This window comes from Epinephelus lanceolatus, chromosome 1 (genome assembly GCF_041903045.1).
Source record: "Epinephelus lanceolatus isolate andai-2023 chromosome 1, ASM4190304v1, whole genome shotgun sequence".
In the NCBI taxonomy this organism is placed as follows: domain Eukaryota; kingdom Metazoa; phylum Chordata; class Actinopteri; order Perciformes; family Serranidae; genus Epinephelus; species Epinephelus lanceolatus.
Genome location: NC_135734.1, coordinates 37,984,910 through 38,001,423, shown reverse-complemented (window position 1 = coordinate 38,001,423; position 16,514 = coordinate 37,984,910). Strand labels below are relative to the sequence as shown.

At 39.4% G+C, this 16,514-nt stretch overlaps 2 protein-coding genes across 3 annotated transcripts; both read right to left on the bottom strand.

The window, feature by feature from the left end:
* Nucleotides 1–2,029: 2,029 nt before the first annotated feature.
* On the bottom strand, nucleotides 2,030–8,481 carry slc25a55a (solute carrier family 25 member 55a). Of its 2 annotated transcripts, XM_033627100.2 has the most exons (10): nucleotides 8,339–8,481; nucleotides 7,523–7,619; nucleotides 6,846–6,971; nucleotides 6,366–6,421; nucleotides 4,399–4,489; nucleotides 4,179–4,297; nucleotides 3,882–4,077; nucleotides 3,620–3,774; nucleotides 3,447–3,522; nucleotides 2,030–3,354 (listed from the first exon to the last, which is right to left on the bottom strand). In XM_033627100.2, the coding sequence occupies exons 2-10, from the start codon at nucleotides 7,540–7,542 to the stop codon at nucleotides 3,195–3,197; spliced, it is 999 nt and encodes a 332-aa protein (XP_033482991.1). In that variant the 5' UTR covers nucleotides 7,543–7,619; nucleotides 8,339–8,481; the 3' UTR covers nucleotides 2,030–3,194. The 2 variants fall into 2 exon arrangements, with proteins under 2 accessions (XP_033482991.1, XP_078026206.1); XM_078170080.1 differs by lacking the exons at nucleotides 6,366–6,421; nucleotides 6,846–6,971; nucleotides 7,523–7,619; nucleotides 8,339–8,481 and adding an exon at nucleotides 5,249–6,326.
* Nucleotides 8,482–13,020: 4,539 nt separating this feature from the next.
* Nucleotides 13,021–15,649, bottom strand: tshba (thyroid stimulating hormone subunit beta a). The gene is made up of 3 exons (XM_033626952.2): nucleotides 15,508–15,649; nucleotides 15,201–15,399; nucleotides 13,021–13,673 (listed from the first exon to the last, which is right to left on the bottom strand). Exons 2-3 carry the CDS (start codon nucleotides 15,360–15,362, stop codon nucleotides 13,395–13,397), a joined length of 441 nt encoding a protein of 146 aa, XP_033482843.1. The 5' UTR covers nucleotides 15,363–15,399; nucleotides 15,508–15,649; the 3' UTR covers nucleotides 13,021–13,394.
* Nucleotides 15,650–16,514: the final 865 nt, after the last annotated feature.

Below are 16,514 nucleotides of genomic sequence, written 5' to 3'. Positions count from 1 at the left end.
ATTGGTGTATAGGCTACACATTTTTACAGCTGAAGAATGTAAGAATTGCTTTAGGCCTGCAACAAAAATAAACAAAAAAAAAAAAGGTTGTTTACTTCCATACAATTTCTGTCAAAGCCACTGGGTGCCACTGGAGAGGGGCAAGAGCTGCAGGTTGCCTACCCCTGGTCTATGCTAATGAGGAAACCAAAGTTTGAAAATGGTAATAAGATGTGGCTGGAGGACTGTCACAATCCGCACGGACATATTACATGGTATATAATCATATTTTAAGTTAGTTAATGTCAGCAAACACTAGCTGACTATGTAGCTAACGTATAGCTACATTGGTAGCCTTCCCATTAACTTTACCCTAATATTAATCGCCTGTCCTTTAACGATAATAGTTTATAGCTAGCTAATTGCTAACTTAACCTTAACCTTAAAAGCCTTTTTCAATGATAATACTTCATAGTTAACTAATTGCTAATTCGTCATTAGCATAAGTAAAGATATGGGGCCCTACTGTTACCCTTACGCAGTGCTTAATTTGTAAAATTAGAAGTGGCGGAACACTTTTGGCCTCTGAGAGAGCAGTGTTCCCCGACTCCCAAAAGTGGGGGAACACAGCCACCCTCCTCCCCTGACAAGTAAAGAACAGTCCCTTCATAAGTAAAGAACAGTCCCTAAAGTGTGGTGAGGTTTGTGGACCGTTACCTGCCACTAAGAGAGAAATGTGAATGGCTCGTTTCTCCTCTGACACGTCACATACCTGTGTGCCGCCACGGCTCGGTTGTCCAGGTACTACTGGGCAGTCATGATGCCAACGAAAGAGGAAATTAGGCTACTGGACCTGAAGTCGGACTTCTCTGTCGCCGGTAAGCCGTTATCTTGCGCCGCGGAGCCGCCATAGGCTATTTTACCGCCGTATTCCTGTCTGTGACCCCCATTCAACCCACAACCGGCAGGATTCGCCTTTCGTTTCTGCTGCTGGTTGAAATCTGTACTAGCACAGCGTGCTGAATGATTTATTTTGCTGGCACAAAACTATTTTTAGTCGCAAATGCCAGTAAAATGCTCGCACATAGAGCTCTGTGGAAAACAAATCACTGCAGACAAGTAAAAATAAATAAATAACTTTCACTGCTCAAAGATACTCACGTCTGGTAAAAACAACTAAGTGACATCAGCCAATACTGTATGTAGTTTTTAGATGTGAAAAGTTTTAGACCCATGCAAATTAGTTCCGGCCTTTTCTGAAAAGATCTGGTATGCATTCCAGTACGTTCTGGCTCAAATTAAGCACTGCCCTTACGCTAACCTTAACCGCCTTTCTTAATGATATTATTTAAAAGCTACCTACCAACTAATTTAGCATTAGCATGAGTAAAAATATGTAGCCTTCCTATTACCTTTATCCTAACCGCCTCTTTTTTAGTGATACTTAATAGCTAATCGCTAGCATTAGTATAAGCAAAGAGATGTAGCCTTCCTTTGTGAAATTTTTTAAGACATATGATACTCTATGTATGCACGGTTTTACACAGCTAGCATGCTACCAATATTAGCTTGCTAAACATGTTGTCATACTTTTCACTTAATTTTATTTTTTTTTAAAGAGCTGTTTTACATTCATCAGTGTTGCTGTGGTCTGACCTAGCAACACTAAGAGGGGCACGACATAAAAAGTGAGGTCCTTTGTCATTTCTTTTCCCTCCATGGTAACAGCTTTTTTTCCTGCCTTTGTTGCAGGCGCTGCCATTAGCTTAGCACAAGTTAAGACACGTTTTCAACAGTGTCTGCAAAACAGCAGCTGTATTGTCATGTAGAAGTAGAAAAGGCCTACACTCTCAGGTGGTATGAAAAGGTGACAGTGTTGAGAAATGGCTGAACTTCCCTTTATGATGCACGTTATCTGTCACCACCAGGCCAAACTAAGTGTTAGTACTGGTTTTGCCTGTTCCCTTCCTAAGATCAGATAATATTAGTTTCCCTACATTTGCATGACCCTTGTTAACCCATTCAGTCAAATCAATCCACAAACACAGACTTAGTTCATTGCAAATTTTAATATGTATATATAAGGTATGTACAAAAAGCCATGACAAACACATAATATGGTAACAGTCATCTTTCAAATGCTCAGTCACAGTAATGCTTTTTTTTGGCTAAGTGTTTCCTCAGAGAGAAAAGTCAGTCTGCTCTGTTAAGGCATAAACCAAAAAAACTCTTTCAAGGTTCAGGTATGCATTTGTTAATGTCTAAACTGAGGTTAGGTGGACAAACATACACACACACACACACACTAATTATATATATATATATATATATATATATATATATATATATATATATATATATATATATATATATATATATATATATATATATATATATATATATACACACACACACACACACACATACATATATCATCTCATGCATCTCAAGTTTTTGCAGAAAAGATACAAACACTGCAGTTCAAAGACTAAGGAACAACTGTAGGGCTACTATCAAGTATGTGACAGGACAGAGTTTATGGTTTGGCAAACCATATGGTCCCATGTCAGTAGGAAGGTTCATGATTACTGAAATTTAACATGTATACTCACAGTACTTGATCAAAATGTATGTGAAAAAAAAATAAAAAAAATAAAAAATAAAATAGATCCCTTTAAAATGAATTGTCTTACTTGGGCTCCATGTGTCCAACATTTGGAATCTTGTTCTGATTTGAAGGCTTTGTAACATGAGACAATAATGGAAAAGGAAAAAATACAAAGTATTTAAAGCTGCTGCTTTTAAAATAAAACTAGCATACAAATACAGAATATAAAAAATGATAGCATGGAAGAAAACACGAAAAATAGGTCTGACTCTTTGATGGAGTGAGCTCCCCTCCCTCACAGAGGGAAACAGAACAGGGCTCAGGGACAAAGAAAGAATAACACTGCAACTCTGAGTCCCTCGGCCCAGTAAGGCTAACAGCTTCAAGTGCAAACGTAGGTTATCCACTACTGAATAAGTCACAAAGTGTTTTAGTGCAACACAGCTGTCAGACCTACAGAAGGTGAAATCAAAGGTCTTCGTAAGCCTTTCTGACTGTCAGACAAGACTTGTTTGATTTTTTTCTGTAAACTGATGTATGTAGCTGCCAGTTGTTCTACTATCTACGCTCAGAAGGTCCTATGCATAGCCAGCAAGTTGATGCGCTCTCACGCAGACAGGAAGTTCAGAGGTGAGTTGTCCAGGATGAATTCTCCAACACCAGCAAAGTACATAACCTGTGCGATGCCGAACAGGGGAGCGATGACAAGAGCTCGACAGCCAGCACCTTTCAGGAATGCAGAGGGCCCCTCCTTCCGCATTATTTTACTGTGGAGAACCAGAGACGAGGTCATGTACACACACGCATAAATAAAAAAAAAGAAATATAGTTATGCAACAATGAATGACAACTGTCTTACCTCACGCAATCCACAACTCCACTGTAAGTCTCCTCACTGGACCCTTTGTTCAGTGATTGCAGTCTGGTCTTCACCACTGTGGAAAAGATTTAAATAATAAATTAGATTACACTGCAGGAACATTACAAAGCTGCTACTAACAAACAGGGCACATCATGGCTGACAAAACTCACCATCACAGGGATTAACAGCCACAGCAGCAGTGGAACCTGCAGCGCAGCCTGAGAGGAAAGCCCAATAGAAGGGTGACGACTCCTCAGGACTGGGCTTGCCCAAGTTGTTCAGGTTGGCAAACAACGGGAAGTAGACAACAGAAAAGGGAACATCCCTGAAAGAAATAAAACAAAAGGTTGTTTTAGACCAAAAAATCTGATATACAGGAACTGGTCGAACAGGTTTACACGGTTTCTCTTCATTGGGGATTAAGAGTTTTACCTCATCAGTGTTGCCCCCAGCCCTTTGTAGAGCCCCTGGATGCCTTTTGTGTGGAGGAGCTCCTTTGCGATCTGTGTGGCGGATACAGCTCGTGGTGCTGACACCACTGTGCCTGAGTTGTAGGAACGACTGAGCACGGTGTTAGTGGCCACAAGCTTGGTGGGAGACATCATGATGGGTTTCTGATGCTGGGCCGCTTTGGACAAAAGACAAGACAAGTTAATATACACACAGAGGCAGTGATTTGATTTAAATAAATACACGTAATATTCAATGTCAACACTGTATTCGTCTCACCAAGTCTGCCGGCATCTTGCAGCTGTATCTTGAGCATTTCCATTGGGGTGGTGACAATGACCTGGCACATGCCTGCACCACAACCTGCCAGCATCTCTTTGAACACCGTCAGCCCCTTTCTGATAACAGATAGGAGAAATATTAAGCAACACAATCTATAAGATACTGTATTTTCCTAAGGTGAATTTTTGATGATTTCATGAGGTGAATTTTTGCTTACCCATCCTTGGAGAGGTGATGCCTGAAGAAGTCATTAGCTGCCAGCTTGATTGCCTTCTCAGGGGTGACCAGGGTCAAATTAACCGCAGCACCTGAGGACAAACAAACGCACAATTAGCACTGACGTCGCAATCGAGTTTTCATTCAGCACATTTACAGAAACAATCCCCACCTTTATCATTACAACATTAGAATGTAGAAAGTCCATTGTATAGCTAGTCTACACAGACAGGACAAATGTTCAATTTAAAGTAGCTTCAGTCATAATGATGGAAGGGGATTATGTCAACAGAAAATACATGAAAAAAACATGAGTTTCAAAAAGGAAAGTGAGAAACGAGCAGAATACAAGACAAGAAGAAATGAGGAGGGAAATGAATATCCGGAGGAAGATGCAAACATCAAGTCTATGAAGCACAGTGAGTCAGTTTATGATGAAAAGGGCCCACTTGGCATAGAGAAAACTTTAAGAAAGGAATTTTGTTTCTACTGAAAGGCTACAAGTCAGTAAGTAGGTTAATGACAACAATGGACCAGAGAAATGAAGAGATGTTAGTCAAAGGACAGACTGAATCCCTGACTATGTACCGTGCGTGCAGACTTTAGGCAAACTTAAAAATGATCTGTAAGACTGTTCTGAAATCAACTTGGGTCCACCACAGATTCATTTCCAAGATCACTCAAAGTCTGCGAGGACACACCTCCACAGTCAAGAAAATGATCTACAACAAGTCGACAGGACAGTGAAGAGACAACCAGGTAGTTATTGACAAGAAGTCAAGATACAGAACAAATAGATGGCAAAACAAAACATGTGCCTACAGTTTCAAATAGAGCAATATTGTAAGAACCATTATATGATTTGCCTCCAGCGTGGCTGCGCCTTATCGGCTAGCCTTCAATATCCCAGGGGGACCCAAGTCTGTAATATGAAAAACACAGATGCAAACAAACAGCATTCCTCACACAAGCAGAGACCCACACGAAAAGGTCTCCATTTTCCTCATATTTTACTTATCCACAAGATTTACTCATTCTTTTTGACATTAAATCAATAAACTGATAACTAAACAGTGTGTTTTCTTACTTTACTGCATGACTGCTACTAACAGAGCATCTTAAAGCTGCAAAACCACTTTACATGACAACAGCTTTGGCCACTTTACTTTTATGACTTATTCTACTATTCTTCGCCCCCCCAATGACCATTTGTATATCAATTACTTGCCCAACTTGCACTGACTTAATGAAGAAAACTTTTTTTGCACTTGCCTTCGCAGGGAATGAAGAATCCAGAAATGGAGAAAGTTCTTGATAAACGGAAGTGATAGGGGATTGCGTTTAACATCAGCAAAACATGTAAAAAAGCATTTGTTAACAGGCTCTCACACAAATGATGCAGTACATTCCAAGTCTCATCTATACAGTTTATGCTCAGTAACTCCAAAACACGTGCACTTTTGTTAAAACCTTACCATTTAGTTAAAACACTTACCCATTAACAGCACACGTGTGTTTTATATAGCAAGGTTTTTGCAAAAATGCATGTGTTTGGCAAGTAGTGAGCACATGACTGGATATATGACACTAATGTTATACTACACAAGATGCGTGACAGTTTATAAACATGTTTTAATACAGTCATGCCGTTGAACACAACCCCTTTTGACTTAAAATCATCAACAATTTTCTGTTTTTGGATACTTAGTTCACTGTGGAGACATGCATGGTTGAGTAAATGATATACAGATGGTCATCTGGGGGGATGAAGTCTTCCTTTATGTAAATCAAGCAACCCATGCACTCAAAAATACACTGTATCTGAGCCATCACCAGTTGTACCCAGTTGTAATCATATATTCAATGATCAATTTCACCATAGAAAGATCTTACTTTCTCCTACATTTAATCCTCTCCTGCATGTTTTAGCCTACTGGTTCTTAATGTTCAGATGTGCATATCTCTTACCTCTGTACATGCCAAAGTACCCCTCTGATCGAACTGTCTTGACAAGGCAGTCCATCCTAGAGAACAAAGAAACAAGGAAATTATTATTGGTATGAATAATTTAAATCACTCATTTAGAGAAGCTTAATTATTAAAAAACACATCAAGGACCGTCATGACAGCTTAACAAGAGTCAGGGAACTGTGACCGCTCTGGGCAAATATCGATGCTTGCTGAAAGGGTTTGGAGCAGTGCACCTCCACCCTTAAAAAGGCATCTGGACAACCTCATAGGAGAAGAATTACAAAGATGAAGAGCCGTCATGGTCCATCAAGTCAGGAATTTTGTTAAATCTATACATTCATCATGACGCCCTGCATGTGTCATTGTAGGATTAGCTGGGATAGCACTGGTTTACACATGTACACTGTGGGTATAATGCACAGAGATTTGGCAAACATAGCGTTGTCATGCAAGACAACAGTAACTAAATATACTTACATATTCTTGTACACCTGCTGACCTCGTCTCTGATTCTGCAACCTGGTCTTTGCCAAGTCAATGGGGAAGACACAAGTAACCCCAACAATTCCAGCAATTCCTCCATTAATGAGCTTAGCTGGGAGGCTGAAAGGGGAGCACAAAAAAGAATGAACACTTTAAAGTGGAAATTTATTGGTAGCTAATAAATAGTGAAAAATAAAATGTAGGTAGGTTTGTGATTAGGGCTGGAATTAACAAATGAAATTCTGAATTTTGAGGATTTGTTGCTTTTATCACTTTAATAGCTTTGTAAATTCAATATCCTTGGGTTATGACTGCAATTTTCTTGATCAATTGCTTAAATAGTGATGTCCATCACAACTTCCTAAGCTGGTATGTCTACTTTAGTCCAACCAACTGTCAAAAACCTGAAGATAATCAGTTTACAGTGACATAGGAACAGGAAAGTAGCAAATCCTGTTAAGTGACATGCTGAAACTAGGCAATGGTTTGCATTTTTGCTTTGAAAAAACTTGTAACAGGTAATTAATGACCAAAATAGCTACATAAATCTCTGTCAATGGACTTATCAGTACAGTTCTGGTACCAATAATGGGATCCAATTAATTAATCTAATCATACTACATGGAGAAGAATAATGAAAGGATGGAAAAAGACACATAAATGAGACTCACCTGACTTGCTGCTGAGACATGATGCTTGATTCAAGTAAGTGCAGATATAAGTGTAAAGATGTAGGTCCAAGTGTTCTTCAGTCAAATGAATAGAGACCTAGACAGAGAAAAACGGAAGGAGTTACTTAAGCTCTATGAGCAGCTTCCTGAGTTACTCACACACTCTTATGTTCACAGAGCTTATCCCGCCCACAGTAGGGGCTCAGCTTATCTCGGTACTTTCAGAGTCACGGGACGGTGATGCAGCGGCACCGTTACTTGCAATATGAGTAGTACAACCGGTGGGCGTGTCTTAGCTTACATACCGGAACACCATATATGGAAATAGCGGACTTCAATTCATTCTTGATAGGATCTAACATGCAGCTGACTTTCCAAAGAACATGCAGGCGGTGAAGGCGGTGCCGTGAAGTTATAAGATAGGGTGCAAAATGAGTTTAATGGAGGCACCATCAACAAAAATAAATGCTTAAAAGCCTCCATGACCTCTAATATCTGCAATATGACTCTCCCGCATGTTTCAGACAAAAGGTTTTGCATTACAAAAGACAAAAATGTCATGTTACAGAGAAGAGTTTGAGTTAAAAAGCTGGACATTAAGCGCAGAAACAAAATCTACACAGCGTTGACTCGTAGCGGTTAAAAACCGTTGCTTTCAGATTCCTTGACGTGACGCTTGGTTGACTAAGGTTAGCTAGGAAACCCATTCAAACAATACTGTCCGTTAAAGTGAACAAGCTAGCTATCACGAACAACACACTGACTTTAAAACGCACTCTTAAAACATTTAGACATAAATCGAAACCGTTTACTCACCAAAAGATTGTCTTTTCGTAGTTCTTGAAGATTGTTTCGGTCCGTTAACTTCTCTTCTGCTTCCGTGTGCTCCGGCGCCGGTCTGTTAATATAGCTCTGAGAGGACAGAGTGGAAATTTCCATTGAGCTTGAAGCGGGGGGCGGGTCATCCAGGTCTTGAATTACAAAGCGTAGACAATGAGCTCATTTGCATACCCGCTGCTGATTGGCTACCTTTGGCCTCCTCATGTTTCATTGGAGGAGCCAGCAATCAATCCGCCAATCCACCAATCATACAGCTACAAAGATATTGACGGGTAGTAGAGGAAAAAAAAGCCTTTGTTCATTTATGATTAAAATATAAAATGGATACTAATGTTTAAGGTTAGACATTTAAATACGTTCTCTAAAGGACTATCCCCGAAGCCAGTGAAGGGGCAATGGTACCAATCCCCTTAAGGATGTTAAAAGTAAAGATAATCCCAGTCTCATTGTAAATCCAGGAGTCAAGATCATGATGGCATTAGATCATTCTGGAAAGCCTGTCTGCTACAACAGTGAGATGACATCATCCTTATCTAGTAAAGGGTGGAAAGTTACTAAACACACTACTGTATTAAAGTACAGTTTTGAGGTGCTTGTACTTTATGTTGTACTTTTTACTCCACTACATTTATCTGATAGTTGCTAGTTACTTTGCAGAATAATAGTTGATATACAAAACCCATCTTTAGTTCATAAAATATAGTACATTGTAAGGATTGATTACACAACACAGTATGCCACATACACCCTTTTTACACTAACATTAATGTACATAGGTTTTTTAAACATGGGAAGACCTGCTAAAAATAGGTGATACACTCCTTTCCCATTGCCAGTAGACCCAAGCTGTGCACATGGCCCTGCAGGAGACAAGTTTGGCTTTCTGTTTGTGTGGGGGTGTATTTAGTGTGTCATGTTCGATGTCACAGACAAGCCAGAAAACAGGTCAGTAAACAGTGGAAAGCAGCATGGTGGCCTGTGAAAACCTTATGCTGGTTCTTTTTTTTAAATTTATCTCTAACTTATTTAGTCTCTGTGCAGACTATTTTGGATCGATGTTTCAGTACTGCTTGGGTGGAGATGGATGGTATTTTGTGATGGTGCAACATTGCATCTCGCCAGTTAAGGGGCTGAAATTAGCACATTCCCCGGGGCGTTGTGTCTCCATTAAAGCTGGAGCTGATAAATACCCGAGAGTACTGCAGAGTTATTTGACCCCGGTGTGAATGCTGATTGTAATTTTTCCCATTTCATTACAAAACCAGATGTTAACAAGTGTTTTTGTGCAGTGGGAAAGGGACTAGAGTTACAATTAGCTCTCTTGAGTGCTTAAATTGTAAAGCATAATGATAATAATAACTAACTGCTAATTTCACACAAGCAAAGTATCTGAATACTTCCTCCACCAACAGCTGGTCCTTGTACCTTCATGTCAACCTTCAGCAGAGTAAATGTGGTTGGGGTAACGGCCAAGTATGTGTACATATACAGAGAGTTGGACTTGGCTTTTTGCTGCTCTCAGTGTACATAAACAGAAGCGACAGCTACAGATAAAACAAAGACAACAAAGCACAAGTTTCACCCCTCTTCATGCCCGTCTTTGTTAAGGTGAACTCTCAGGTGTGTTTGTGTGCAGCTAAGCATCAAATGTAGGTTTTGCTGAAAAAGAGTTGTAGCCGGTAACTTCACCTTAGGTAAATAAAGATAATTTTTGAAAAAAGGTATCAATGTGGTAAGACAAACACAGTCTATCTCTCCTCAAGATTAAATCAGGAACAAAAGGCAGCCTATTGAATATCAAAAGGGGCTTTCCAGAATATTATCACACCATTTGGTAAGTACTACTGAATAGGTTTCAGTAGCACATGCTCACCATACCATGTCTTGGGTGCATACTACGGATAATTACAAGGTGGCTTCTAGAAGCCTCTTGCCTTTGTTGATCTTGTTAGGACTGAAACTGGTTTATCTAAGATTTTGGTTTTAAAAGGTATACACATTCCAAGCCACAGTGACTTGCAGGTTAGTAGCTGAAAAGTTGTGTAAAAGTGGGAGGTTCCCTGACAGGTAAAGAATGCAGTTTTTCCATCGGGAGCACTCTCACACCTACATCACTATTCTCATGCCTTGTGTTCTTATGTAATTCATTCTGTTCCATTCAATTCTATTAATTTAAACCTGGGTTACTTTGATCATTATATTTTGTATTTAAATATAACCTCATCAGTTCACTAAGAAAAACTTTTGAATGATACTTAAGAACATTTACCGTATGATATGCACTTGCACAGTTTGGTTAAGCTATCGTGTAATCTAGGAATTATAGCAATCAGACAAAATTATAAAAGGCATTGGCCGTCATAATGTAAATCTGTTGCAATGATATCAAGGTACAGTCACAAGGTCCCAGTAGCTATTAAGCTATGCTAGCAGCTCTGTTAGGCTGTATCATACACAGTATAATAAAGATGGATGACATGACAGCGCCCCAGAAGTGAGGCCATACATTGTACATCTTTATATACGGTAACTGGGTTGTACTTAAGCACCATGGCTCTGGGAGCTAAATGCTAACACATTTTAGTTCAGTGTGTTAGCATGCTATCATTAGCTAATTAGGGGTGAACATGAGTTAGTTTTGCAGGTTGCAAGTTAAAATGTTGACCTGATAGTGGAGCTAGAGGAGGTTAAGGGATCACTTAAGTTACTACAATTGATCCTGAGGAGAGACATGAATGTGTGTACTAAATTTCATGGCAATGTGTGAGATAAATTGTGGAGGAATTTCATTCAAAACCACTCATTTGACCCTCATGGTGGCGCTAGAGGAAAAGTCAGGGAATCATTATTAGGATCCATCATCTGGGAACCAAGAACATCTGCATAAAATTGTGCAAATCCATCAGGTAGATGCTGAGATATGAAGTAAAATTTTGACCAGATGAGGGCACAACAGGAAGTTAGGGGCACACCAGAGTTAATAGGACACATCACCAGGGCACTGTGAGTATCTGTACCAAAGTTCATGACAATCTCTCCATAGCTGACGAGACACGTCACTAAAAAACAAAAATGTCAACCTGTTTGTGGCACTAAACGTAAAGTTGGGGGATTGTGAATGGACCATGAACGTCTGTATAGTTGTTGAGATATTTCAGTCTAGACTGAAGTGGTGGACGGACCACCTGACACTGCCATCCCCGGAGCATGGCTTTAAAAGTTCTCACATTTTTTCTAGTTGAATAAACACAACACAAACAAAATGGTTTGAATGAAAGAGTGATCGGTATGTGTGCCACATAGCTGCTTCTGTTAGAGTGCTGATGGAAGCAAATTCCATTTCATCCACTGCTTTTTCCATAAGGGTATTAACGGTTTTCAAAACACCACTACACAGGGAATTTCAGCTGGGCAATTCAAACCATTGTCCCACACCAGTCTGACAATTTTAGAGTTATATCAGGTCAACTTGTTTGTATGAAGTATACATCATTATTAACTCTCCAGTTATGTAGGTTTATGAGTTTGTAGACTATATAAATCATTGTTTTCCCGGCATGTTTTATGGAGATTCGTAAGATAAAAATTGGCACTCCTTTGCAGAGTTAAACATACTCTCAAATTGGGATATGAACAAGCATTAAACATTTTAACAACAACAATCACATTTTAACAAGTGGGTCAAAGTTAAAGAAGCAGTTTTGACACTGATAGACAAAGAAATAAACACTGTCTACAGATCCCTGAATGGCCATTTTGTCAGCTGACTGCAAGGTTAAACAGAGTGCCGGCTTGTCAGAAGTTGCACAAGCTTCCTCAGCATTTTACAAACTGGCTTTACATCCATACTTTAACCCCAGACAGTCAGCCCGCCCTTATCTACTTTGTTCCATATCGGCCCCCAAAACACACCTCCCATTGAAGATTCTTTCAGGGTTTGTAATTTTATGAATCATGTCAGGCATCAGTGGCACAAAGTCATAACTTTATATGTGGAGGAATGCAGATGGTGATCACCCCTGTTGACTGATAAAGTGAGACAGAAAATGATCTTCGCCCTCTGTGCTATCCCCCCAAATCTGATGTTTTCAGGTCTTTAGTGAGGCCCAGTTATAGTAACAGTCTGAGCCTAACAAAATAGTTCAAACATCAGCAGATACACTTTAATATGGAAACTTACCAACAGAAGAATGCTTTCATAAAAAGGACATAATATAAAATACTGGGATGAGAGAGCAACGTCACAGAGATCCACATGATGGACTTATCATGCATTCTCCCACTCTGAGCTGCTGTGCTATTCATAGGCTCCAGCTGTCTTCCCAGATTCCCTTTGAGAATGGGAAACTACACACATAAGCTCTGCTGGAGATGAGACAATCTTACTCAACGGATAATGGAGTCACACTATAATTTTGGTGTTTGGTGACTCTTCTGTGCCCAAACTTTGAGGTTCGACATGCTCACTGATAATCTATTTACCCAGAGGTGGTGTGTCAACAGTCACATGCCTTCCGCAATGTCTGCTGAGGCAAATATAGGATCCTGAGGTGACATTGTAGAGTGTCTCGGCTTTGTGTGTTTATGTAGTCAACAGAAAGCTACAGTATGGTTTGGCGCAGGATGTGATTAAGTGAAGCACAGCTTAGTCAGAGAGCTATTTAAAGACTTTAGCTTTAATTGGGTTGAATTCAGAGTATCCCTTTAAACACAATAAGGCTGGGAGTCACACACACATGAGTGTACAGCACAGGAGGATAAATAATGACACAGGCAAAAATACGCTCCAGGATCAACCCCCCCACCCCACCCCCACCCCCCATTGTAAACTGAGAAGAGCGCAGACACGCTGGGCAACAAAGACACAGTAAATCATGCTGGAACAATAAGTACCAGAACAGACAGATATCACTATATTCATCACAAGCTAGAGGATGATGTTTGTCTCTTCTAAAAATATTCATGGGTTGTGCAGTATTAGTTTGGTAATTTCAACAAAGAATAAAGGGACAAGCTGGTAACAAGAGAAGAATCAGAAAGGGATCATGTAGTTGTTTTGGCCAGGATATGGGTAGATACGGCTTACTGGTTTGGTACACCTAGCTCCGTCCACACTGGCCCTGTGTGTGCACTCATTGCTGTCAGTCTTGCAGGCACTGCAGTGGCAGCTGAGAGCCACGGGGTAGGTGAAGATGGGATTGGCGTCGACCGGACAGCCGGGCAGTATGGCTGTGCGGTATTCCACCTTGTCATAGCTACAGCCTCTCTGGATAAGGAAGCGTGGGCCGAGTATATCCCTCATGTTGCTGTCCTGTTCACCACACACAGACACATGAATGAACTTGACAATGTAGAGTCTTTCAATAAAAAAACGTTACATTTAAGGCTCCAAAGGGGCGCACTTGGTTAGACGCTTCTGTGCAACAACTTTAAACCAATGTCCAATTCATCAGGTTTCTTTAAGTGCGGTAACCCATTTATTTTTCACATGTGCTCACCTTCACACAGGCAAAACATTGTCTGTCCATAATTCATCTCAGGTAGGTTTCCACTGAACCATTTCAGAGTCAATCACAGGTTAGTGTCCGTTCAATAGTTCAGGGTTCAAGTTTCCTCTCATCAATTCCAGTTTCAACATGCTACAAAGACAGTCAAAAACTGTTTGCTTCCCTCGTCACACACCTGATCCTCATTACCTGGAGAATGCTCGTGATTACTCAACCCTGTGTTCAGTTAACAAAGCATGTGTATATTTATATTTACCTTGTTTAGATAAGGATGGAATAGACAAATAATACTATATTATGGCTCAAACAGACAACACAGAACATTTTAGAGTTGGTTTTCAACTGAAATGAGAAAAAAAAATGGGTCCAAAAATAGTTTAATTTTTATTAATTCAAATGTACAGTATGAGCTTTATTGCGGTTTGCAGAGATCCACAGATTTTGAATGAGAGTGATACCACTATAAAAAATTAATTATCTGTTTCTGTTTTTGTAGTTAGAGGTAATTGTACTTTTAAGGGTCTTTGGTTAGTGTTTGTAGGCTGTAAATATTACTGTATAATACATGCACTCTTGCTCGCTCTTGTTTTTTTTAATCTAGACAACATTTTTGTGAATATATATTTTAAATATTATCTGCGTAGTGTCTGGGCCCCTACTCACAAGCTTCAGATACCTTATCAGTGAGACTTAACTGATGTCATAATATATTTTAAGTGTACAGACACATCATTGTTGTGGTAAATGTTATGATGATTTTAATGGAAAGATTTTTTAGTCATAAATAGTTTAAAAAAATATTATGATTCAGTCATGAATCAGTCATGATTTTGCATGTTAACTGTGCTTGTAATTGTAATACTAACAATATAATGTCTTTCTTCTATGTTACAATTTCTATTTGATTTTATTATGTTGCTTTCTTTTATTAATTTTTGTTTGTTCTATATTAACACTAACACTTTGGTTATGATAATTTTGCTTTTTAACTTTTTATTTAGTGTTCAATTTTTTCAGTTAACAGAACATTCTCTGACATAGGACCTCTTAAAAATTATGTTAAAAAAACAAAAAACAAAGCAAAACGATACAATAAGAGGCAAATAATATACTTAAGTATATAATAATGAGAATATATGTACAACATATATTATATAGCACTGAACTAAGTATTACAAAGAAGGGCTGCATCTACTCCAGAGCAGGTTCAGTTACAGAGGAAAAAGAATTTGTTTTTTAGAGAATTTGTATTGGCCACGGTAAAAACTTTTGCATCACTTCTTTTTCTGTGTTTTTCCACCTGAATGAATGACAACCTGGGACATACATACCCTTGAGTAGCAGAAGCCCATGCAGATGGTCGTGTTGATGGCCACACAGAAGTCGCACTCTGGCCTCTCCACATACAGGGTGAAGTCAGTGGGTAAACACATGGGAACAGCTGGGCTGAACATCAGGAAAAGGAGCCAGCAGGAGAACACTGCACTTTCCATGTTGAGCAATGGTATTTTTCCCCAGTCAATTTTGGACCTGCATGGGAGGGAAAGATAAAGACACAAACTGACAACCAGATAACAGAGAGGGTGAAAAGTTTAGTATCTTAAATATAATTTCTTCCCCTCTGCGTGTGTGAATCACCTGCTCTAGAGACCCTGAGGCACCTGCAGGCCTGCTGATGCTGTGAGTCTGAACATCCCCCTGAGCAGTATTTATACAAACATTATGTAATCCGGCTGTATCCAAAGTAGCAGCTATCTTCTATCTGTGACGACAAGACCTGAACTTTTAGTCCATTTAGTGGATGACATGAATTAATGATTTCCCTCATGAACAAAGTTAATACACTAACCAAGGAAATCTACACAATGGATTCTGCACCAGCAGACACCCCGTGTGCAACTCAGCATGTCATTCTTTCCAAAGTGGTCCAAAACTGTGTCCACTGTTCACAAAATGCCTAAAAGCTTCATTTCTGCTGGAAAGAATGCATAAAGAAGAAAGAAAAAAAAAGGAAAGAACGCATATTTTACAAAGAGCCACTTAATTTTGACCTGAGTTTAACTTATCTGTCTTCCATTTGGCTAAAAATTAACTGACGAAAACACACTTCTTCTTCTTCTCTGACTAACTTCAGAGCCCTTCATGTGTGTGTCAAAATGATGATTCGTGCATTGTTGGTGACAAAAATCTACACCAGTCGGCAATGTGAACATTAAATGTTTACAAGCTGTCACAGTCCAAACATGTCCTGAACAAGGGTGGAAAACATTCAGAGCAGGTTTATCTAATCAGCTCTCAAAGTGAGTAAATTAAAAACTGCTGTTGTGGACATTAGCATTCATTTCTAAACATCAAATTCTGAAGATAGAGACTTCAAACTTCTGACAAGGCAGTACTTTGACTTGAGGAGTGAGGAGTATCATTCCCTCTGCCAACCCTGCCAGACTGCAGCTATTTCCTTGTCTATAGTTATGTTTGATTGTCGAGGGGAGTCAAAGTCTCTGATAGATTTAGCCATGTGGCTGTTTTTCATAATATCTTCATTTATAGTTCAGTGGGTTTCTTGGCATTCCTCTTTGTGTCATGAATTGGATTATCTCACAAAAACATAAGGCAGATGGATTTTTTTTCCCATTTCAATCACT

What these genes read in the sequence shown, in the direction of transcription:
- slc25a55a (XM_033627100.2), bottom strand. Translation starts at nt 7,542, where the DNA reads ATGTCTCAGCAGCAAGTCAG. An exon ending in ATGTCTCAGCAGCAAGTCAG is followed by an intron (nt 6,972 to 7,522) that starts GTGAGTCTCATT and finishes CTCCCCTTTCAG; the next exon opens with CCTCCCAGCTAAGCTCATTA. An exon ending in GGAGTTGTGGATTGCGTGAG is followed by an intron (nt 3,355 to 3,446) that starts GTAAGACAGTTG and finishes GGTTCTCCACAG; the next exon opens with TAAAATAATGCGGAAGGAGG.
- tshba (XM_033626952.2), bottom strand. Translation starts at nt 15,362, where the DNA reads ATGGAAAGTGCAGTGTTCTCCTGCTGGCTCCTTTTCCTGATGTTCAGC. An exon ending in TGGGCTTCTGCTACTCAAGG is followed by an intron (nt 13,674 to 15,200) that starts GTATGTATGTCC and finishes TGTGGTGAACAG; the next exon opens with GACAGCAACATGAGGGATAT.